Below are 25,383 nucleotides of genomic sequence, written 5' to 3'. Positions count from 1 at the left end.
AGAGAGAGAGAGAGAGAGAGAGAGAGAGAGAGAGAGAGAGAGAAACACACTTTTTAGTTTTTCAATTTAGATTAAATGGCCTGTATGCCAAGGTCATGAATGCTGGAGTGTACCTAATATGGCCTCATTTTCTGGGAGCTGGGAATGCAGAATTGAAAAGGAACATTTCTAGCACTGACAGCAGAGACGGTCATCAGACAACTGCATGGCAGGAGGTGGCATGTGGTATAGGTAAACAGAGGTGTATGGATATTAGATAGGAAGAACCCCTCTCTCCCTGGGTTGGGGGCAATGCAGAAAGACACCATGGGGAGAAGGGGAGGAGGAAGTGAACTATAAGTCTCATAGTCATGTTGTGCCATGTTGTCCCAACAGTCCCATGCATCAGGCAGAATATCATTTTACAGAGGAGCAAACAAAGGTGGAGAAAGTTGAGGTGGTCAGCTGGGTGTGGTGGTTCACACCTTTAATCCTAGCACATAGAGGCCAAGGCAAGCGGGTTTTTATGAGTTTGAGACTTGCCTGGTTTACACAGTGAGTTCCAGGCCAGCCAGGGCCATTTAGAGAGACCAAGATGAGGTGGCCTGCCTACCTCAGTGAATGGGGGCAAGTCCTGCAATCACTTTGTCTGGCTCTAAAGCCTGTGTTACTTCACTCCATCAGCACATTTCAAATGACAGTTTAGGGAGCTCTGGAAGTGGGACATGGGGGAGTCAGAGAATGCTTCATGGTAGGGCTTGAGCCCCTGCCCTCTTTTGTCCCCCGGCAGCTCACTTGGCATCTATTTTCACTGTCTGGGTGGGGCTCCACTCAGAGAGGCAGTGAGAACCATGGCTACACAGGTACCTCCTTGGCTCTGAGAAGCAACTTGCATTCAAAGCCAGTTCTCATCTGCCCTGCTTGGAGGCCTTGGATTCAGCATCCAAATTCTTAAACCCTAGCTTCTTCAACTCCAAAATGGGTGTAACATTGGTACCCACTTCACAGGGCTGCTGAAAGGATCACTTTTTCAAAGATATGCAAAGAACCTGGTGCAGTGCCCAGCACTTAGTACAATGGTACTCTTATTGAAAACAACTCGGCTCATCATACAAGGTAAAACAAGAAGAAGAAGAAGCAAATACTTTTGTGCTATGTTTGTTTTGGTAGCTCTGGAAATTAAACCCAGAGTCTCAGGCATGCTAGGCAAGTACTCTACAGCTGAGTCACAACTCCAGCCCAAGAATATTGTTATGGACTGAATGCATCTGTCTCCATCTCTGCAAAGTCCTACACTGAAATCCTGAAATCTGCACATCTAAAACGATGGTGTTAGGAGGTGGAGCCCTTCTAATAGAGACCCCAGGGAGCCCTCTTTCTGTCACATGAGAATACAGTAAGAAGCTGGCTGTCTGCAATCTAGAAGACAACTCTTACCATGCTGGCCTCAGACTGCAGCCAACCCAAACAGGAGAAATCAGTTTCTGTTGTTCAAAAGCAACCCAGCCTATGATACTTGTAGCAGCCTGAGCTGACTAGGACAATCATGAAATTATAGGAGGAATTCTTAAGGGAGCCGGAAAAAAACAAACCAAACCAACTCCCCTGAAGAGTTGCCATGGTTCTGAGTGGCACCTTGCATGCTCTCTGGGCCCTCATAAATAAGGGTTTTGTATTATTGGAACACACCTGGAAGATGAACAACACTTCTAGGCCGTCATTGCTGAGTTGTGGTTATGTCCCCGTGGCTGTTGGTCAGCTGGCTCAACAAGCTCAGTGGAGACTGACCTTCAAGTGATGAGGTCAGAACCCCAAAGGCCCAAACCAATTTTTTGTCTCTGCTCTGAGCATGTGGCCACCATGCACTGGTTTTCCTCCTAGGTTGAGCCTGGCCCCAGCACTGAAAGCCTGAGGGTTCAGGGAGGCCTGTATCAGCCATACCAAGCCCCGGTGGCTGGTGGCTTCTTTGCTGGCAAGAGACACCCTGGCCCTGAGGAAGATTCTGCAGGGTAGTGGGCTCCCCATCCCTTTCTGGATCCTTCCATCAAAGACTGCTGGCAAGCTAAATTCCCAGTAAAGGTTTTGATAGTGTACAACTAAACTACAGTCTCACCAGGGCCAGGACTTTGGCTTGGCTCACTGTAGTAACCCAGTGACACAGCCCTGTGAATGACTGAGGATGAGCACTTGAGATGAGCTGAAGTCTTCATTCACCACACACAGAGATATCACACAGCCCTTCACCAAGTGACAGCTGGGTGGGACCTTCTTGCCACTTTTGATGGTCTACCTGTTGCCTACCACCGCTGGGCCTCTGACAGTTTCCCCTGAGAAAGGTGTGACCTTTTTTCTCTTCCAGGCAAAAAAAGGGCCATTTGCTACAGTGCACTGAGCAAGAAGGTCAACTCATGCTGAGTGCATGCTTGCTGCATTTATGCTCACGCTGCCAGAAATGAACATGTTAGCATGGATGTACAGGCAGAAGTCACCTCCTCACGGAAGAGACAAAGAAACCAATCAGCACAAGGTCAGAGAGCTGTTTCTCATTAGTGCTCTTTGTACAGTACTTTATAGAGCCCTTTCTCTTCCTATGAAGTCTTGGATTAACAAAGGTATTCCCTGAGCTTGGATTCTCTGCCTACACATTATAAACATAAAGTACACCTATAGTTGATACACAGTTTTTATATATCTACATATAGATATAGATATCATATATACATATAGACTGTCCACAGATAATATTTATAACACATAGCTGTTCTACTGTCCCAAATACACTTTACTTTGTCATACTTTTTCTGTTTTATAACTACTTACTACAGCATGGTGATACTAAAAGGGGTAGGGGAAAGTCAGAATACACTGTGACATGTGTAATTTACAAAAGTATTCAACATTGTAGTTGCTTTTTTTCCCCAAGTATAATGTTGAATATGCTTTGGAACAACAGCAAGGTGGGGCATTCAGAATTTTTGTTCACTGTAAGGGATTATGGCTTAAATAAGACTGGAAGATACTATCCTGGACTCACAGCTTTGGAAATTACCTGGTCCAAGTCCCCAGTGATGATAAGGAAACTTCTACCCAGAGAGATTAAATGACTTCTTGTCTAAGGTCAGAGAGCTATTTACTTGTCCCTGAGGGGAGCAGCTTTTTTCTCTTAAATCCGCCTATCCTGAGTGAGTACACGGAATAAAGAATTTCTCACACCTGGGTTGTCAAGAAAGCAAGCTCCCAAACATACCTGGCTTTTTAAAATAAGTGGGAATTCTTGAAAGGATAAGTGGAACCTGCCTGAGATTTTTACCTACATCCATTCCCTGGGGGCCGCATCCAATGACACACACAGGGTTGCTTTTGGTTCCAACCTTCTTTTGTGCAAATCTGGGGAGCTTCTTTCACAACCTTCTTTCAGGGGGAGGAAATGCCAGGTTGGAGTGCTTCCTCATGTCCCCACTCTCCCCAGTTCTTGGCTACCTGCTGAGGCCACGGCCCAAGTGGGCCAATGTTTTGGCCTTAGTCCCATCTACCAAGACAAGCTGCAGGTTTTCTCTTACACACTGATAGGAGCGAGCATTTCAGTGGGACTGTGTTCCTAAACCTGTTCCTCTATGTGCAGAGGCAGCAGCCCCAGGCCAGTATACCCACAGCCTTGGGCTAAGACAGACACAAGGCCACCCTGCTGGAAGCCCAGAGGCAGGGATGACTGTCCCCGTAGCAGTGGCTGCCCGTGCATCCACAGGGTGTAGGAGTCCACTTACCGCAGTGTGACTGGAAAACCTGTGGCTTGACGACCTGATTACAGGCACTGCACACTACGAGATAGAAGTCATCATGTGCTGGATAATGGCCAAATAAGTGCATATCTGTGGGGGAAATGAAAACAGGGTTTTTTGAAAAAGCAATTAAGTCTCAGAAGGTATAGTTTCCTCTTCGGATTTCTTCAAGGACAGTTTTTCACAGGAGACACATTAAGAGGTCAATCATCTTTACAAAAGGGAAGGCAGTTTGTCAACACATAGCTATTCAACTCTCAGAGAAGCAATGGGCTGCAGGAACCCCTCCTCCTTTTACCCCTGGAAGCTGACTGTGACACCCATTTACTGATTTGGTCAGCAGTGTTGCGGCTCCTTGAGTCACAGGCTAGGGGAACAACCCTGACTCTGGTTAGAGACAGAACCACAGCATAGACTTTACTTCAGGTCTCCCCGTCACCTATTGTTTCTGCAATGGTTCCCCAGGTGACCAGAGGGGAGAACAGGGTTGGGTGGAAGAAGTCAGCCTCACCTGAGGGACATGCTAAGGGCAAAGGGATGTTTTGAACAAGCAGCTTGTTTGCCGCCATCATTATTTGTTTTTGTTACTGTTCATTTGGTAAACAATTATTGGATGCCTGAGTATGCCAGGCACTGTGGTAGATGCCAGGGAACACTGGGGAATATGAATGAGGTCGCTGGTGTCCTGCAGCTTATGGTGGCAGAAGGAGGGACGTGAAACAGACAACCATACTGCTAGTCATTGGAGGTATGGTGACAACAGATGCAGGAGTAAGATGAATGGAGTCCCACAAGTGCTTAGCAGGTAGGCCTAGCCTATTCTGTGCTGCCTGAGGTGAGGAGGAGTATGGGTCAGCTGAGGTCTCAGCATGAAGGGTTAGAGAAACTCTCCTAGTAGATGGGGGTGGCTCAAAGTTTAAGCTAAGAAAGGAGGTTTTGTGCCTTGGAGGAGCCTCTTTTTCTCTTGGTTGGAACAGAACATGGAAGATCAGTTGGGTGGCAAGGGGGGTGGGGGAGAGGCAGGCAGGGGCCCAGAGCTATAGTTGTGTAGATCAAGGTGAGAACTTTGAACTTGATTTTAAGAACCCTGAGAAGCAGAGAAGTAAAGCCATCAGACTACTGCTGTGAAAAGGTCAGTGATGGGCCTACAGCTGAGACGGAACGCCTGGGGCTACAGAAGATTCATACATGAATGCTCACAGCAGCATTCTTCATAAGAGCCAGCAAAGAAACCCAAATGCCCATTACATGATGAACCAACAAACAGAATACAGAATACTGAATACAAACAGCAACGAAGTATAGGCACAGGCTACAACATGGATGGGCCCAGGAAACACCACATCAAAGGAAAAGAACCACAAACAAAAGGTCTATTTCCAGTTATGCAAAATGTCCAGAATAGGTAAATCTACAGACAAAACGTAGTTGAGTGCTTGCCTTGGGCTTGGGGGGTGGTTCATTAGAAGGTGAAGTGTTTATTGGGGGGCAGTGGAAATGCTCTAGGATTGCTAGTGGTGATATCTGCAATACACTGAAAGCACTGACTTGTATACTTTAACTGGGAGAACAGTATGGCATTTGCATTATATATCAGTAAATCTGCCCCACAAATATAGGACAGTTCTGAGGAAACCTGTAGTTACATTTCCTCATGTACCACTATGTGGTGAGCTTGGAAGACACTGCCACCTCCTTTATGACTGACTCCAGGTGAGTCATTGAGTTATGAGAACAGAGCAGCCATAGCCCCACAGGGTCGATGGATCAATGGCATTATATGTATGAAGGTGCCTCTCCTTTACACCTTCCCACCTCCAGCCCTCATTACACAGACTCTGCCTGTATATTTAATAAGAACCCCCAAAATGATAGCTCCCCTAAACTACAACCCCAGGTCAGAACGATAAGTTGAGCATCTTGAGCTGTAGGGAACAAACAACCCAAAGGATGAACACCCAAAGAATTCCTTAGCGCTCTGCATGCCATTACCAAAGAGCCCTGCTGCTTCTAAGGCCATGGAGGTATCACAGTTAGCACATGCTGAGGAGCAGAGAGAGACCCTCACTTTCAATGGAGGAAGCCAGTGACTGGTGGGGGACTCCCACAGCAGGGACCAGGGATGCAAGCCCAAGTGAATCTCTAACTTGTGGGTCCCACCAGGGTGGGTGTCATCTGTTATCTACCCTGCTGGGGACTGGCCTCTGCCACTTCCACTCTAAGAGATCTCACACACCTCCGCCTTCAGAGGGGAGAATTATTAGTCAGCATCCAGGGGGGAGGAATCATGGAAGGAAAGGCTGGAAGAGTGGGAGTCTGCAGTGGGCCCACCCAAGAGATGCAGGTCTGGGCCCGAGTTATAGAACTCCTGTTGTCAGGTGGGATCCTCAGTTCAGAGCCTCATACAGGGATGCATCACATCCTGGGAGTTAGCTGCTAATATCACTCTTGCTTCACTTTTATTTGCAGGTTTTTATTTTTATAGCACATATTTTTTAATAATAAAAGGATCCATGCCCTTTGAAGATACATTTGAAAAATACAGAAAGGCCAGAAGAAATGTGTGTGTGTGTGTGTGTTGTGTGGGTGCACATGCATCTGCATGTATGTGGAGGCCAGAGGTCAACCTTGGTATCATTTCTCAGGTACAATCCACTTATTTTAAGTCTCTCACTGGCCTGGAACCTGCCATGTATGCTAGGCTGGCTACTCAGCAAGCCCCAGGGATTTGCCTGCTTCCACCTTCCCAATGTTAGGATTACAAACACCATCTACCATGCCTGGCTTTTTACGTAGGTTCTGGGGATTGAGCTCAGGTCCTCATGCTCGTGTGGTAAGAACTTTACTGAGTATTTCTCCAACCCCAAGGAAATATTTTTTAAATTATTGGCAACTTTTATTAACACTTTGAATCTCTTTTAAAGACACGGTTCCTACCCAGGAACATGTTTTTAAGGGCCAAAACTTTTTATTCAATGAGAACTGATGAGTGGCCTTGTAACCCTTCTGCAATAGGCCAAGTTATGAAGGAATAAAAGAATTTCACTAATTAAAAATATTAACCCTCCCCTCCAGATCAAGGATGGTCAAAAATATCTTGAGCATCTATTCTTGAACTAGAAATTGTGCCATGTGCTGAGAGGCTGAGAACAGAAGATGTAAGGTGTGGGGAATGTGTCTCTGTGAATTTGTTGTCACATCTCATGATCACAAATTGATGCCCCATTGTTTAATATCCTCAGGGATCTACTGAACACACATCTATCTCTTCACTTCCATGGACCACACACACACACACACACACACACACACACACACACACACACCCCTACTACCTGCTGGGTCACTGCTGAAAACAATGGTTACGGTAGTCCTAGACTATGGCCTCCTGAGTGTGTATTCCCCTCAGGCCTTTCAATGACTGGACTTTTCTTGGATTCTCTCTAGGACCCTGTCAACCTTGTACTATTCTGTTCGAAGCATGTCTCCTGTGGGGAGTGAGGGGACCTGCCTGTCTGTTTGCTTATGCTTCATCAAACTGACCTTAAGGTCTCCTCTACAAGCTGCTCAGGGTCTGAAATGCAGGATGCCTGGTAGATGCAGAGTAAGGTAAGGGTTCTTGGATCCCAGAAAACCCACACCTCACATTGCTAGTTGTCAAGGTCAGTGTGCTGTTTGATCAGACTAATAAAGGCCAATGATGAAGAATGGGAGACAGAGAGAGAGAGAGAGAGTAGAAAACTAACATGCCAGGCACAAGATTTCTGTCTCTCTCTGTCTTTCTCTCTGTCTCTCTCTGTCTCTCTGTCTCTCTCTCTGTCTCTCTGTCTCTCTCTCTCTGTGTGTTTATACCTAAGTAAAGCATTCGGTGCACAGTTAAAAACAATGCTGACATGGTCTTGCACCAGTGCGTAAGAGCCAAGCATACATGTCTCTTCCAAGTTCCATGTTCAGGGTTGTCACCAAGATAGCTTGAAATCAGGCCTGGGGGAATATTCATACCATGGAAATGAGCAAATGGTATGATGATCCAGGCCTTTGCTTTCAGAGCGCTTGTGGTGCAACACTGAATATGGATGGCAAAAGTGAAGGGTGAAATTCTCTACAATGTCACAACCTAGTGGTCACTACCATGGACATGATGTGAGAACATTATCTCAGTTACTCTTTGTGGTTAACCTGTGAATTCAACACCTCTGCTTCCCAAGCAAGGAATGAAAGTAAAAATTAGAGATCTCAAGGCAGTGATTTATTTAGAGTAGGGTGAGATTACAGGCCACTGACTCCAAAGCCAGTGTTCTTTGCTTAGCAAAATGCTGCTTCTTTAGTAACAGAGCAAGAACCTGTTTTTTCAGATGAAGAAGTCAACTTGGAAGGTGCTATAGTATGAATATGGTTTGTCCTTTCTAAGTTCCACATTGAAATTCCATTGCTTTTGTGGCACTGTTGGGGGAGGGGTGGGATCTTCAATAGGTAATTAGGTCATTAAGAGTGAAGAATGCCTTTCTCAGGGGAGTAAGATCCTTCTAGCAAAAGTAAGTTATTAGAAAGTGAGCCTGCCCTTTATGCTGTCCCTCCTCCATGCACAACTCCTTGCTCTTCTGCATTTCCACCATGTTACATGCAGTGCAGGGCCCTCACCAGATGCAGCTGCCTGACTGTGACTTCCAATCTTTAAAACTGTGAGCCAAAATAAATTTCCTTTTATAGATTATCTGGTTTCCGGTATCCTGTTACAGCAATGGAAATGGACTAAAACAGAAGGAATGCCTGAATAACAGGCCACGTGAAGGCTCCTAAGACTGAGTGGGTAGTGTATACAGAGTGGATATTCTGGATGTGAGGATGATTCACATCCTGGGTGGGACAGCATTTTTCATGATACTACTCAGAGTGGTGTACTGTTTAAAACTTATGAATTACTTATTTCTGGAATTTTCCATTTAATATTTTTGGACAGTGGTTGACCACAGGTACATGAAACAATGGAAAACAAAACACTGGATAGGAGGGGACTACCATATTTATACCCCAGATATCAGCATCCACTATATGCCATACTCATCAGCTTTCCCTAGATAGCTGATTGCTAAAACATTTACTAGCCCCTCCAGGCACTGCTCTTCCCTAGCTTAGTATCTCCAGCTACAACTCAGAGAGCATTATACTCCATACCTCAGTGGGATGTAAACAGAGTTCTGTGAACTCCGGAGGAAAGTATTATACTAATATATGATTATGTTTAGGTCATTAATTATTAAGCCAAAAACTTCTGTACAACAGGGCCAGGTGAACACATTCATCACTTCCTGTCTGGCTCTTAGAGCCTTGAACCTCTTCCATCCCAGATGGCAGAGGGAGGGTAGGGATGAAACTCAGTGGTGACATAAAGAGATGAAAAGTTTGGGACAAAAGAATGTTTTCTACGAAACTGAAGTAATAACTTTGATTTCCCAGTATAGCTGACAAACTGTTTCTAAAGTTGATACTAAAAAGGAAATTGGCAGAATGGGAGTAGCATTTTATTCAAGATAAACAGCTTTCTAAGGAGAATTCTTTTGCCAAGTAAAGTTGTGTGTATATAAGCCTTAGTTTATATCCAATATTCTCTTGTTGAAAATGGTTGCAGTCAAGGAAAGGGCAGGCAACATCTCCAATTCACTATTTGTAGAGAACTTGTTGCTGAGATGGATTTAAAATCAGACTAGATGCTGTACTTTTGAATTTGCCCCTGGACACTTTCCAAAGCTCAGGCCTCTGACACTATAAAGCAACAACTGGAGAAGGTTGGAAAGATGGAAAAACTCAGGAATAAGCAAGGAAGATCAGACTCCTTCCTCTGCAGTGGGGATCCCGTGCGAAGCTCAGGATGCACAGACAAGCTTCCAGGAGCAGAATGCTTTGAAGGTCGCGGAAGAGCTTAGCGGCAATCGATCCTACATGTGCTCTGGAGAGAAAAATCCCACCTTGAGGGTGGGGTGGGAGGTGGGGGGTGAGAAGACAGCAAAATAGACAACCTTGAACTTTAGTTTCATAGAAGAAATAATAATGCCCTAGGAAATGGCCTTAGATTTCCCCAAGTCTTTTCCAGGGTTGTGAAAGCACATCAGGTGCTACAGGAATTATAAAATGTTGAGGTGGCACATGCTGTATATAGTGCTATAGCATATTGAAAATAATTTAAAAATCATTTAAATACTTTTTCCTTTTAAACGTACTCCAAAAATACTGTAATGAAAATAAATGGGATTGCAGTTATGTTAATTTCAACACAGCAAGCTCTTTCCAGAAGGTAGATGTGAGTTCTACCTGAAAAGTTCACTTCTCAGGGCTAGAGAGATAGCTCAGTGGTTAAGAGCACTGGTTGCTTTTCCAGAGGACCCAGGTTTAGTTCCCAGCACCCACATGGCAGCTAACAACCGTATGTAACTCCAGGTCCAGGGGATCTGACACCCTCTTCTGTCCTCCATGGGTATTACATGCATGCAGGCAAAACACTCATACACATAAAATATAAATAAATAAATAAATTTTAAAAGTTCACTTCTCATACTAGACAACAACTGTACTCATAGATCTCTGTTAAAACTTAGGCATGTGTCAAGAGTGTCACAATGGTCAGAGGGCCAGTGCCACTGGATTTCCTTGGAAAACTATCAAGAAAATGTGCTGGTGGCTGACAAGTGGCTTTGATTTATAGCCTTCCACTTATTTGAACTCAGGGTAGATTATTTGGAAGAGCAGCCAGTGAGGTTCAAGGACACATACACCTGACTCCCAGCAGACTCTAATCAGGACACTGAAAGGCTGGTCTTAAGAACCTTCCTTTTCTCTATTTGTTTTCATTTACTCTTTATATAGTTTTATACTTTTTCTTTTTACTAGTGGAATTTTCAGTTGCATTTTAATGGTTGATGCCATATGAAAAGCTGGAGGAGATATACAAAAGTGTTTTGACTTTGCTTTGATAGAGTGATATTGTTTGTTAGCCAACTCCAAAATTCCCTTAAATTCATATAGCAAAACAAGCTGGGGTCTTCAATTGATTGTTTCCCAGCAGAGTGTTGAGTTCCACTCTAGGAAAAAGTGGTGGCCATCTCTCACAACTCTGAAAACCAAAGCCTGTGAGCTTTAAAACTAGCGAGACCTGGAAAGGGAGTCTGAAATGAGAATGGACAAAAAGCAGGGCATGTAGAACTAGGAGACAGCAAGTGCAGCACAGGCAAGAGCCAGGCCCTCCTCTCCTGCAAACCAAAGATTACACTGGCCCTTAGCCTCTCCTCCCTAGGGCTGAGTGACATCTCCTTGCCTGGCAGGTAAGCAGGTACTGTAAAACACAGAGAGCAGGTGGAAATACCCTGTAAGGCTGCATGCATGTCCTCTTTGGGTCCCCAGCCCCAATTAAGAAGGCCATACAAGGTGGCCTAATTTCCTTTCTCAGAAGGACCTTTCGAGATGAACATTCAAGGTGTGTGCCGATCAAAGAGTTGTACTGAACTCCAGGAGGCTTCCTCAGGCCTTAAAAACACAGTGCCTGATTGCTGGGCCCTGGAGTTGGTAGCCCTGGGTTCAAGTCCTGATTCTACTGTTTGGTGTAAGATTCCCCTCAAAGCTTCTGTTCCTTCCTCTGGAATTAAATGACATATTTGGGAAAGAGCCAGCACACAGTGAGCACATGAAAAATAACATATTGGGGCTGGAGAGATAGCTCAACAGTTAAGAGCATTGGCTGTTCTTGTAGAAGACCCAGGTTCGAATCCCAGCATTCACAAGGCAGCTAACAACTGTCTATAACTCCAGTTCCAGGGGATCCGACAGCCTTTTCTGTCTTCCATGGGCATTGTATGACACAGGTGTACTTACATACATGCAAGCAATACACACATACACAGAAAATAAAAATAATAAATAAAATATTTTTAAAGAACAGTTGGGAGATTTCGGTAAAAAACACTGAAAAGTTTCCCTGTCCATTGTCCCTTAAAAATAGTTGAAAAAAAAAAAAAGAAAAATAACATATTTCTAGGGCCTTCTTATCTCTAGAACTCATCTGGTACCTCCCCAAGGAAACTTCCTCCTCTTTCCTACCCACACTCAGAGAGAATGGGACTTCCTAAGGCTGCGTAGAGGATCTGGCTTATGCCTCTAACTCTCGCTGCACCAGGGTCTTCTGGAAGATAGGAGCTGTGACTTATTGCTTTCGATATCTTCACAGCTAAACAGTCTGGCACATGGTAGCTGCTTAATCAATGTTAATACATTAATGAGGCTGACGTTCCCAAGAAGTTGATTTATTTCCCATATTCTTTCATCTTCTCTTCTCTCAAAGGAGAAAGAGTAAATGATAATAAATTGACCTAATATCCATGTTGTTATCTACATTACAAGTCAATAATTATATCAATTTATTCATTCTTTGAACTCCTTGGAAGACAAGTGCATTGTGAATGTAAGGAGGAAAGTTCCAGGTGGGTGACATTAGTGAGACTGGTTTGTGCCTGTCTTACCATACCAAAAGCACAAACGCTGGGTCCTTCCAGAACTAGCAACCTCTGCTGCTTCTTACACCTAGCGTCTGCAAGGCCCCCTCAGGGCTGGCACTGGGGTGGGCTTGGGTGTTTCATTTTCTATGTATTGACTCAAGCTGCTCTTTACATCAAGATCATGTGTGACCCAAGGCATGGACTAATCTAGACTTCTCCCACCCTTCCTGTCTCAACTCTGATCTGTATGATCTTGGGCTAGCATACAGCCAGGTTCAGCTCAGGGCACACTGTGCCAGCCTGAGCTCAGTCTGGCAGAGGATGTGACTGTTAGGTGGGCAGTGATGACCTTGGCAGCCAGGAGAGTAATTTTGCAAAGGGCTCCCCCTTGTCTATGCATCCCCTAGGCAACAACATCAATAATTTGTCCCTAAAAATGTTCCTGTAGATGCAAAGCCATCTCTGACTCTCTCAAGAAGTTGCAGGTCTGCCCAGGCTTCTCCCCGTCCATTCTTGCCCACCTACCTGTTCATCATCTCAGCCAGGGGTGCTAGACGCTCCTGGCCTGGCAGTCTCAGTTCTGACCCTCAGCACAGAGGAGGCACATGAAACCTCCATGACAAGTTGCTGAGGTGTCCTGGTCAAGACTACTCTTCTAGCAAGAGCTTCTTGGGCCTAGAGGTCAGTTGTATGAACAGGACAACCCTAATTCCTCTTTATCAAGTTGATCCCACGGTCCATGTTCTGTGTGATGGTTAAGATGAGTGCAGCATTTTCAGCCCAGGGCCAGTTAGTGAAAACTGTATAGTTCACTGTGACTCAATCAGAGGAGAAAACAAAATAAAACAAAACAAAAAAACCATGAACTTACTTGGGGAGATACTATCGCTTCACTTGGGCTTTCCTGCTGCAGGTACTTGAAGAAAGAGGGGCTTGTGAATGCTCTGGACCTGTCACGGGTCATGAATCGGCACCAACCCACCCTGCTGCCTCCTGCTTTCTGCTTTATTTAAATGTTCCTGCTTATATTTTCTTTAACCTGGGGCTACAGTTTGGGATCTATATTTTCCAATATTACTAAGACTTCCTTGGGGTATTTCTTAAGTTCAGGTTGGGTCTGGCATAGTCTGGGATGCCTTCCCTGTCTATTCCCACTCTCATCTCACCCCCAGAGTTCTGTGAAGTGGAGGGAAGGAATCCTATTCTAAGGAACAGGACAGTAGGTTTAGGAACCAGGAAGTAATGACCCCCATGTTTTTCCTCATAAGATATGATGATCTACTATGGTTTGAATGTATCCCCCACAATGTACACATGCTGGAAACTCAATCCCCAATACAACAGTGTGGGTGTGTTAAGAGTTGATTAGGGGGCTGGAAAGATGGCTCAGCAGTTAAGAACAATGGTGGTTCTTGCAGAAGACCCGGGTTTGAATCCCAGCACCCACATGGCAGCTAATAACTGTCTGTAACTCCAGTCCCAGGGGATCCGACAGCCTCTTCTGACTTCCTCAGGCATTTCATAACATGGGTGCACTTACATACATGCAGGCAATGCACACATACACATAAAATAAAAATAATAAAAGTTAGAAAAAAAAAGAGTCGATTGGGTTATCAGGGCAGAGGATTAATCCTGTTACCATAGGAGTGGGCTGGTTATTGCAAGAGTGAGTTCTTGATGAAAGGGTAAGTCCCACTCCTTCCCCTCTCCTCTCCTTCCCTGCCCACCCCATTCCTGCAGGTGCTCTGTTACCCTTCCATCTTTTACCATAGGATAGCCCAGCAAAAAGACCCTATAAGATCTGGGGCCCTTGACCTTGGACTTCCCAGCCTCCAGAACTGCTAAGAAATAAACTTCTTTACAAATCACCCAGTCTGTGATATTCTATTATAACAGCAGAAAATGGATCAAGACATGGTCAAAGAGGATTTTCAGGCTGAACATGAATGTGCTATTAGGACACCTTAAGTGGTTCAAGGTGAAATCAATAGAAACCTCTGCTTTCATGTCTCTCATATGGGACTTGCCTCTCTTCTGACTGTGACTGGAAGATGGACTAACTGGCCCTTTGAGTTCCTTTCCAGCTCTTCAGTGATGTTGGCTAGTCCAAAATGTCTGGGAAAAGATAAGTGAGAAGGAAGGGGGAAGGAGAGGACATGCCTATGGCTGCACAGGAAATCTCTAGAAAAAGCAAACGAAAACAAAATTGGAAGTGGCTCACTCTCAACAGGAGCTATAAGAGCTATCTACCTATTTTCCCTATCATCTCTGTCCATCCACAGGAAATGTTTAATCACTTAAGCATTGTGGTTCTGAGGTGAATTTAACTAGGTCTCCTCCACCTGTTTTGCTACTGCATTTTAGGGGTGGCAAAAGTGAGATATGACTATAAAGTCAAACAATCAACTAATCAAAATTTTAAAACAAAACTAAAAGAAACAACCCACAACAAGAAAGTCAGTCTTCAAGGGCTTCAGTAAGAGCTTAGGAGAGCCTGGACTGAGGCACAGTGTCATCTTCTCCAGCATCTCACAGTTCTGTGCAGACATTCAGTGTTACGTGAAAGCCTGAATCAAGGATTTCCTTGCAGGCAACAGAACCCAGACTTTTCTGTGACACTTGAATAGATTTTTTTTTTTTTTTTTTTTTGGCTTAAAAAATGGCTGTTCTGGGGTGTACCAAAGACCTTGAGGTCTACCATCTCGCTGCTTGTGATTTGTTGTTCTGAGAGGCTTTTATTCTAGATACAAACAAGACAGAGAGCTTGGACAAAGGTATGAGCTCTTTCAGCTGCCTGGAAGAGTCAAGCTGGTGCCATATTGAGGACTTTCACAACACTGCTAAAACTAGGACGATTAGGAAGTAAGTAGTTCTTATTGAGTCTTTTGTACTGTTGAGAAATGCACCAATGGCCTCCTCTGGAACCAGGCAGTATCCACCCACCCATCCAACAAGAGGCACATGCACCTCTTGTTCTCACAAAGCAACCTGAAAGATTTCATGGATTGACAGGTTGCAGGAGGAGAGAGAAGAACCCATGAAGCCTGTGGGTACCTTATGAACATAAGACAGCTGACATGTGTAAAGGCACAGAAGATCCCTTCTCTAGTGACACTGTGCCATGGAGGCCTTGGCTATTAAGCTGTTGCTACCAAAGCTATCCAAAACAAATGAGGGAGACCATCAACCCACAAAGTTAAGAAAACACGAACCCAAAAAATCCCTTTATCATTTCATATATATCACCCCCTACCTCAAGGTTCTATTTACAAGTGGAAACATGATGAAGAGATATTCTGTCAGAATCTAGGAAACTGGAATTCCAGAACAACGGGCAGTTCCAGATGATTGTGATGAGTCCCATGGCACCAACAAGCTGATTCTTATGCAGAGGGTCCATGGTAACAGACCCTTGATGCTGTGGCACTTGCTAGTGTTTTTGAGCAGAAAGCAGAAGCAGGCTGTAGTTATGGCTTATCCATAACTGGCAAGGCAAAGGCTTTCCCCCAGAGAGCCATTAGTCAAGGCTTTCGAGCCCTGCAAGCACCCTTCAAGATGACAATGCTGCTGCTAGGACTTGGGGGTAAATGTGCCATTTGGCTCTGTCAAGAGAAGTGTGTCTACTCTGCAGAGCCAGAGGACAGTGAAAAGGAACTGTTTAATGGCCCTGAATCAGTGTGCAAAGCAAACAGGCCACTGGGACAGCCAGATGTGGGCTATCCCCTAGTCTTATCCCTGGAACAAGTATTCCCAAGGCAAACCACAGTCTCTCCAGCTAGACCAGTCATAGTGCCAGGGCTCAAGAAGGGCAGAAACACATCTCTGCTCTAAGAGAACAAAAGTAAGTGCCCAAGCATCTTATCACACCTGTTACTCACCCTGATAGTCTACTTTATAGTGCTTGGGCTTATAGTGGCTACCTTCAACATTGCTGTAAGCACCCATACAGAGAGAGAAGAGAAAGAGAGAGAGAGAGAGAGAGAGAGAGAGAGAGAGAGAGAGAGAGAGAGAGAGAGAAAAAATAGAGAGAGATTTTGAAAGCTGTTTTAAGGTAATGGAAAAGAAGATCGATCAGTTGGAAGAGAAGATTACATCTTTGATCACAAAGCACCAGACTACTTACAGCCTGAGAAGAAAAGGGTGGGTGAGCCCCTCGGATCTGGCCCTAAGCCATGGGGCACTGGTTCAGCTCCCACTAAGCTCTCCCTGGCTGCCACCCCTCCTTACCCTTCTTCACAGTCTCGGGAATCACACAAATCCCACCAGGGCCTGCTTTGCTGCAGCTTCCTCCAGGAGCCTCCCATTCCCACAGATACAACTCACCCTTTCGCCACACATGCCCAGTCTTTTGCCTCTTATTGCTACCTTCAGTCAACTCTACTCAGTGTTTGAAGATGGCTCTGGATATGCATGTCTTTCCCATGTGTACACTTATGTTTTATTTACAGACTCAGGCATTTAACAGTCAAAAATGAAGACTGCCAGAAACAAGCTCAAATGTTTAAAAGAGCACCAGGAATCAAAGCTGTCTTACATTATTAGCCTAAGGGAATGCCGTGGAGATTCAGCTAGGCAGCTAGGAGTAGAGCAGGGGGAAACAGATGCCCACTCTGTCCTTAGTGGCTGAACAGCATCCAGTAAGCCATGGGACTGACCTCTCTTGGGTCTACTTTCTTCTGTAATATAGTAGTCACAACCTTCCTCCCAAGGGTACTGCTAGGATTAAATGAGACATCTCAGGCCAGTGTTGGCATCTTACACTCAATTAAATGCCCATGAAACTGAACTGAATTTCAGCCGAATTAGCCAGGTGACCAGCCAAAGACCCTCAGAGGAACACTGTTCAACAGAAGCAGCTCGGTGCTATGCTTAGAATACAGACTATGGAGTGAACCAGGCTGCATGGATTTGAATCCTGGTACTGCTTCTTTGGGAGATATCCCTGGGCCTCCATTTTCTGGTCTGTAAAACGGGGCTGGTAATGACAGAGAAGTTGATGGGGGTAATGCATATCTGCTGCATGATATATTCTCAGTCAATAGGATTTAGAACCAGATTTTGCATGATGGAACTTTAAGGGAAACAGTTGTGTTGTTTGGGGGCATAGAGGTGAATGATGAGAATAAAGTCACTAGACCTTGAACTTTCAGTCATCCATGCCACACACAGGGTGAGTAAACAGGTTTCATCAAGTGTGACTGCCTTCTGAAATTTCCTTGCCACATATAGATGCCTCAATATCAATAGAATGGATTTTTTTTTTTTTCTTTTTGAGACAGGGTCTTCCTGTAGTCCCAGCTGACCTGAACTCACTACATAGACCAGGCTGGCCTTGAATTCACAAGGATCTACCTGCCTCTGCCTCCCGAGTGCTGGGATTAAAGGCGTGTGCCACCACGCCCAGCGAATAGAATGGATTTTTAAAAATTATTATTCCCCCCTTGTGTGTGTGTGTGTGTGTGTGTGTGTGTACATACATATGTACATGTGTGTGAATGCCCACAGAGGTCAGAAGTGGGTGTAGGATCCCCTGGAACTGGAGTTATAGGAGCTATGAGACCTGACATGGGTGCTTGGAACCAAACTCCAGTCCTCTGGAAGAGCAGTAAGTACTCTTAACTGCTAAGTCATCTCTCCAGTCCCATAGGATGCATTTTTAACAAGCTCTTTAAAGGAGGTGATAACCCCATAAGTTGTTTAATCATTGTCCTATCATGACAACTACTAAACTGGAGACACTTGATCACTGGATGCCCACTAGTTGCCCAGTATAGTCTGGCAATATGGAGCTTCTGGCTGGTTAATGGGCTAGTAGATAAGTATCTTATACACATAGGGGTATTTCTGTGGGAACTCCTGGTATATGGTTCACTTTGCCCCTCTTAGGTACCTCTTAGAGACACATGGAGTCCAGTAGTGTGCTGGGGCTATCTTGACCTGCTCTCCAGAGCCATATGTGTGTATTTATTCCCAACTTCATATTTCATGCCTCTTTGCAAACATAGGAGCTATTTACACCTTGGAAACTGATAAACACTTCAAATCATGGCTGTTAAATTTCTTCAGAGACCCAGTATACTGGCATACCTCTGGTTGTCCCATAGAAATGTCCTGTGCTGGAATGTGGTCCAGGGCATTATATTTAGGTCCTTGAATGGCTTGGGGCTAGTGACAGTCTGGTTTTTGAAAACCTACCTAAGATAGGATGCCAATGATGTCCTGATGTTTTCACACTTACCTTCTGCCTCAAAAGAAAAACCTCCTTTGTGCTCTGTGGTCAGACACTAACCCCAGTGCTGAGCTAGCCATCTAGCAAATCTCAGTCCCAATGTCTTTGTGGAATTGAGTAAAAGCATGGATGCTTCAGGCCAACCCTTTATCACTACTAAAAAAACAACCCTGTTCTCCCAAGGGCTGTCCAGTGGCCTTCAGACCTTGTACACAACCTATAATGCATGGGCAGAGTTTCTACATGAAGTCTCACTCTGGGTTCAGGCCTGGGGTGGCCAGCTAACCTTCAGTCCCACCACTAGCCTGTAGTCCCACATACAACCCCAGCCACCTTTCAAAAGGTCACTAATTAGAGTCTTCAGGCCTGCAGTGGGCCCTGCTTCAGTAGATCTGCTGGGGAAACACAGATCTTTCTTTTGAATTCCTCTACTCAGCAGTCAGGTGAGCCAAGGGGAATTCAATCCAATTTTTTAGTAAATCCTACTATGCCCTAGAAGGGCATGGTTTGAAAAATCTATTTTTGTACTTTTATTTACTTAAGGTTCGCATGTCCAGGGAGCTTTTTCATAGTGCCATCAAACTGCCTCTTGCTGACAGAAAAAAAAAAAAAAAAAATTAAAAGCAAAAAGACCCCACCTTTCTGTAATACTACCAACAATAGCCCAACTTTACATGCCAAAGGGACTTTACCTCCTGGTTCTAAATTCTGGGTGGCAGGAGGCTCCTCCTAGCAGCCAGGCTCTGTGTATGACTCCCCTTTCCAGGGCTGCCCAGAGCTCACTCATTTTGCTTTTCCTAGTATAAGTGATGATTTTGATCCAGAAACACAGCTGTCTTGCTGGGGTTTGTGTTCAATATTTCCTAGTGCAAACTGCTGGGGGCTGGGAGAACTATTGTATCTTTGGATGGCCTTGTGTTTCTAAAAGGATCAGATACTCAGGTGAGAAGTCAGAAGACTTCAATCTATTTATGACTAAGAGTTATCTATATTGGTGACCTTAACATTGTCCTAACTTTCTGTCCTGGCATCAGATCCATACATTTGAATCAGTATTCAACCAAATTCAACTGAGACTCCATTTATACATGCAAGTTGTGAGCCTAAACCCCCACCTGCCTCGCAATGGTGGTTGTAGAATGGCTCCACCACTGCCATCGATGGACAGTATATGTACATTCAAAGCCTTCTCAGCCCTGGTTCCCACTGGGCTTTCCAAGGTCCCCACCCAGATGCCCTGATTCTGTCCAGTGCTTCAGCAGCTCTGGCCTTAGCTACTGAGATCAAGACAGGGGCTTCCCAGTACCCTAGGTGTTTTGGGCTTCTGTCATGAACTTGTCAGATCTCATTGGGGCTCCCAAGTACCTACCCTCACTGGAGAAATAAGGCATGATGATCCCAGAAGGTTTATGACTCTACACCTGAGCATCCCAGTCTCTTATGATTCTTTAAAAAGAGATCCCTAGGCCCCAGCCAGACTGATAGAATTGGAAATTCTGGAGGTGAGTTCCAGGAACCTGTGTCTTGGAATAGAGGTCTCCAGATAACTCTGAAGCAGCTGTTCAACCTGCCCTGAGTGGGCTTCACCAATGGTTCCTCCCATAGAAGAAACCTATTGGCTTATGTGTTCATCCTTTGATCAACTGGGATGAGGAAGGGAAATAAACAGTGAGAGTTGTCTATTCAATTTGCTAACTGACATAGGGCTATGACACTGCTTCCAGCTAACTGACATAGGGCTATGACACTGCTTCCTCTCTGATGCAGTTGAGCAATCATCAGTCAGTCACAGGAAGCATCCAAGAAGTGACCGCTACAGGCAAGGGACCAGGAGTTGCCATCATCCTGAGCTTTAGTGGTCAGGACTCCTGTAGGCTTTGGTCAGAGGGAGAAGACTGGGCAGTCCTTGTCATACACCTTGGCCAGCTGTTCCTCTAAGGCTGACAGGTATGACCCAGCCTCTCTTCCTTACCTGGGGGCAGAGATAGTAAGAATATAGGAACTCCTTTGAAGATAAGTGACAGCCATGTGACCCTCTCAAACCAAGAATCATAAACCCTGAACCTTGGTGAATAGATGGAAAGGGGTTAGTTGTTATATCCCTAAAAGTGGCTAATTAAAGGGGACTTCTGTCTCTGGTTATTCCAGACACTGACTGTGTGGGTAAAGAGCAGGCATGCCCAACCTTGAACCAAGATTCAGAACATGGGTTATGTCCAGGAAGAGGGAAGCTGTGACTGGAGATGAATGGAATCACCTCCCCAGTACCCCTCCCCAGCCCAGGAAAAGTTAGCGTCTCATTCTAACTAATGAGAAAGGGGTAGGTTTCAGGGGCAACTCTGTGAGCCTGTAGCATGCTAGTCTGCTATTCCTACCATACTTGGTCTGGGTTAGGTGCCAGCCAGGGGCTGAGCTGTGATAGATATTTAGGGGAAGTTATTGATAAAGCAATAGTATTGAAAACATCAATCACAGCAGCTAACCTTCACTTCCTTCATGCTGGGCGCTGCGTGTTTTACACAGATCATTTCATTTAACCCTCACAGCAATCCCACAGGGAGGGTCTTGTCTCCATTTCAGAGATGAGGAGCTAGAGGTGCAGAGGTTAAGCTGTTTGCTCTCTAGTCTCCGGTATGAGATGGTGGAGTCCACATTTGAAACCTGTCTGGTGACATTCCTAGGCTATTCTATCTTTCTAAAGATGATGGTAGTTCAGAGAAAAAGGGACCAGCAGAGAAGTGACCCAGCTCTGAGACCAGTTATGAACACATACTACGGAGAAGAATTAAACAAATGTCCAAGGACCAAGAAAGAATGAAGCCTGTCTACAAGGTCCATTCTACAAAGGCCCTGTCTACAAGGGGGACTCAGACTCACTTCAAACAATGAACAGGTCAGACAGCAGAATGCACAGGCATCATAAAGGGTGGAGCTGCATCAGACTGTTAGAGGACAGGGCGGCACAGAAGGAGAGGAGAGCTGAGCAGAAGACAGCAGGCAAAATGATCTGGAGGCTTGAGCTCAGGCTGAGGAGGCAGGGGTTTTCTTCATGCTCATGTTCATGTGGGCAAGAGGAATCTTGGCAGGACCCTTGGTGCTATGGGGTGGGAAAGGGAACACCATGGTTCCTTCCAAGGTGTGGTAAATGTGTGTGCAGGAAGTACAGGTAGCTGATGGCACCTGTGCCAACAGGGCACTAGAGATGACAGTGTGAGAAAGAGGTTATTGCTCCTACCCTTACTTCCCTCATCCTTTCACTTACCTATTCATTCAACATGCATTTGCTGTCATTGAATGCGGAAGGCACTGGGATACAGAGCAATGAATGATGATCTTTGCCCCCAAGGAGCTCACAAGAACATTCAGAGAGGCAGGCCTAGACACCTAAGCCTAGGATGCACTACATTGGGTGATAAACAGGGATCATAGAGAGCTCATGCTGCTTTAGGGGCAAGGCAGGCCTCACGAGAATGATCTAGGGTTGGGTTCTGACAGATGAGCAGGAGTCTTGGAGGCCATCTGTGGGGATGGGGAGATGCCCAAATAGAAAGAAGTAAGAGAACTGAGATGTATTTGGCCTGGCAGGTATTTTGGTTAGATGAGTATATCAGAGAAGAGGCTGGGAAGAAGGGCAATCCTGTTAGCAAGAGATGAAACAGGATCACACTGTGTCCAAGTATATTAGACAAAGAGTGCAGAGGGCAACAGCTAACTATTCTGGAAGCAATGCTGGAACAAGTCTAGAAGTAAGGGACCATTGTAGTGTCTGTGACTTGAGAATAGATGTGTGGCTAGTGGATAGTGGCTACAAGACAGGAAGACAGAGGGTCCCAGAAACATTTGGCAATAGTCACTGTGGGAAATATTGCTCCTGGGACCTGATAGTGCTGCAGACAAGGAGCTCAACCAAGCTTCCTTTCTGTGGAAGACTACTCTGTCATCTAGGGGTGGCACTGTCCAACCTCCAACTAATAGTGACCTTCTGATGTTCCCACACTGATGCCAGAACCTGGGGTATAGACCACACACCAGACAGCCTGTTTCACAGCATCAGCTAGCCTTTTGAGGAGACTTGATTGGCCAGCTCCAGCAAACAGCTGAAGAAATCAGGTCCAGACTCTCTGCCGGCAAACAATGGGTGGGACTTGAATCCATGAGTCAAACTGTTTTCCTGCCTCAAAAGAGCATTTCCTTTCCATAGCTTCATTAAAAGAGCCTTCCTATACTGACTGACTCTGCTGACACACACCTGCCAGGGACAAGACTTGGCCATCCTGGGGTGACTGTTGTGGAAATGACCCTCAGTGTGTTTACTCCTTCCTGTATACATGCCCCCGGGAGCTCCTTTCTCACATTGGTTCAGAGCTTGGTCACACTGCTTGCTTTGGTCAATTAATCCTTTGCAGATGTAACACAGACACAAAGTATTTGTGCACAGGGGTCTGTTTGCTCTCTTTGGAAGTCTGACATTTCACATAAGAAGCCCAGGCTGGCCCACAGGAGAACAGAAGGACCATATGGATCAGGGAGGAACCAGTACTTCCCAGGCCTCTCAACACCATCTTCAACCCTAGACAAGTGAGTGAGGCTACTTGAGCTGTTTGTAGCAGAAGGACCACTCAGATAACCCATCATGATACAGTGTTGGTTGTCTTTTTATTTTGTTTGAGATAGGGTTTTACATAAACCAGGCTGGCCTTGAACTTGTGTTGTAGCCAAGACTGACCTTGAACTCCTGATCCTCCTGCCTCTACCTCCCAAGTGCTAGGATTACAGGCATGCACTACCATAGCCAGCCTGTGTTTGGTGTCTTAAGCTATCAAGATTTGGGGTGTCCCTCAAAAGGGGGCAGAATGTATACTGGTGAAGGGGCGCAGCAATGATAGTTGTCTCCTGGGGAGGCCATGGCTACTGTGCTCTGAAACGCCCAGCAGCTGTGATTACCTGTTCGAGATTAGGCCCACAATATTTAATCAGGGAATGGGGAGGGACTCACAAGGTCCTGCCCCTCCCTGAGACTTGATAGGCAGTTAATTTGTTGAGGGATGCAGATACATTTTCTTCAGAGGTGTAGCCACTAGTAGGTTGCCCATGCTTCTGTAAGTAATCCCAATTAAACTCACAGGCTGACCAAAAAAGAAAAGAAAAGAAAAGAAAAGAAAAAAGATATGAAAGCAGAAAGGGGGCTAGTTTGGAAGAGGAAGAGGATTAGGCTGGGGAGATGGCTCAGTGGGTAAAGTATTTGCTGCACAAGCATGAGGCCCTGAGTTTGGATCTCCAGCATATAAAAAGTTGGGCATGGTGGTATGCGCCTGTAATCCCAGTTCTAAGGAGGCTGAGGCAGGTGGATCATAGGGGCTCACTGGTCAGCCAGTCTAGCAAATCAATTAGCTCCAGGTTCGGTGAGAAACCATGTCTCAAAAAATAGGGTGGAGAGCTAGAAAGACAGACAGTCAATGTTGACATCTGCTCTTTACCCTTTACCCACCCACACATGCATGTATGTACACACACACTAAAAGAGGAAGGAAATGAGGAGGACAGGGAAGGGGGAGAGAGAAAGAGAAAGAGAGAGAGAGTAATGGAGAGATATAATCAAAACATATTATATACATGTAGGAAAATGTCTGAATGAAACCTATTATCATGTATAATTAATACATGTTAATAAAAAAAAAGATTTGGAGTATCTTGTTGACAGCAAAGCTAATGAACACAAGTCCCCAAAGAAGCTCTAAGCTACCCTCTCGTTACAGCTCTGAAGAAGTGGAGAATTCTTGATCCTCTAGTGTCCACTGACTGCTTTAACAATGTAAAAATCACCCAAGAATGTACTGTCTTGAGTTTGGAGGGTCACTGTGCTCCTGCAGAAGTGTCTCTGCCTTTACCCTAGGGCACCATGTTATTTGAGAACAAGTGGCAGGAGCATGCTCAGCCATTGGCCCCAGCCAAGTGTTTCCACCGAGGAAGGGGATCAGCTCTCTAGGAAGCTTACTGCAAAGGCCTTGAGGCATCAAAGGATGCAGAAAGGCTTTGGGGGGACTCCAAATCCAGCAACCGCCAGCCCCACTTAGCAAGCAGCTTTCTGTTTCCATTCCAGAGAGGCACAAAAGTTAATGAAAAAACAAGAAAGCCATCCAGGTCAGTGGCACTTTGATAGGGTGATAATGTGACTCCCTCCTCCAATCCAAGCCTGCTCTGTGTCATGAACTGCTAGGGGACGAAGCTGACTAATTAATCAGAAGCAGTTCCAGGATAGGAAAACCAGCACCTAGAATGCCTGAGCAGAAAATTCCTTGTTAAGAGGACAGAAAACAAATAGCTTTCCAGGATGACACTTTCCTCAAGTCTATGAATACACAGAGGAGCAGAGAAGGGTGGATTGGGACAGGAGCTTCTACCCAATGGAAGACACATGAGTTTTGCTGCTCAGGTGGGGACAGCCGCACCCATCACTGTGAAAAATGGCTTTTAGTCTTTGCTAGTTCTAATGAAGCTTGAAATTAAGATGATTCTTTTGTTTACTCCCCCTGTTGTGAAGCCCTAACTGCCCATCAATAATACCAATGTCTGGACTGTTTATATCTCAACCTATGGGCCATAGGATAATCTTAAGAAGCCAACATGCAAAGCATTTTCTCCCAGGAAGTGTAGACACATCTCCTGGTACTTTGTGATCTGAATCTTGTCTTTTATTTTTTATTTAATTTAATTTATTTATTTGTTTGTTTGTTTTTGGGTGTATGTGGAGGTCAAAGGTCAACTTGTGGGCATCTGTTCTCTCCTTCCACCATGTGGGTTCTGGGGGTTGAATTTAGGTTGTCAGCCTCGGCAGTAAGTGCCCTTACCAACTAAGCCATCTTGCCTGCCTGGTGATCTGGGTTTTGACAGATAGTTGTGATGCCAAACT

General features: G+C 45.2%; 1 protein-coding gene across 8 annotated transcripts in view; it reads right to left on the bottom strand.

Annotated features, from left to right (window-relative positions):
• Atxn7l1 (ataxin 7 like 1) overlaps positions 1-25,383 on the bottom strand; it is a 250,556-nt gene that overhangs the window by 165,304 nt on the left and 59,869 nt on the right. For all 8 annotated transcript variants that reach the window (XM_008830733.3, XM_029562331.1, XM_029562332.1 and 5 more), the window contains exon 3: positions 3,744-3,848. In XM_008830733.3, the coding sequence (XP_008828955.1) occupies positions 3,744-3,848 (105 nt within the window). The remainder of the gene's footprint in view (positions 1-3,743; positions 3,849-25,383) is intronic.

The sequence above is a fragment of the Nannospalax galili genome, unplaced genomic scaffold (genome assembly GCF_000622305.1).
Source record: "Nannospalax galili isolate Female #2095 unplaced genomic scaffold, S.galili_v1.0 scaffold312, whole genome shotgun sequence".
Taxonomy (NCBI): Eukaryota; Metazoa; Chordata; class Mammalia; order Rodentia; family Spalacidae; genus Nannospalax; species Nannospalax galili.
This window is presented reverse-complemented; position numbering and strand designations above follow the sequence as displayed.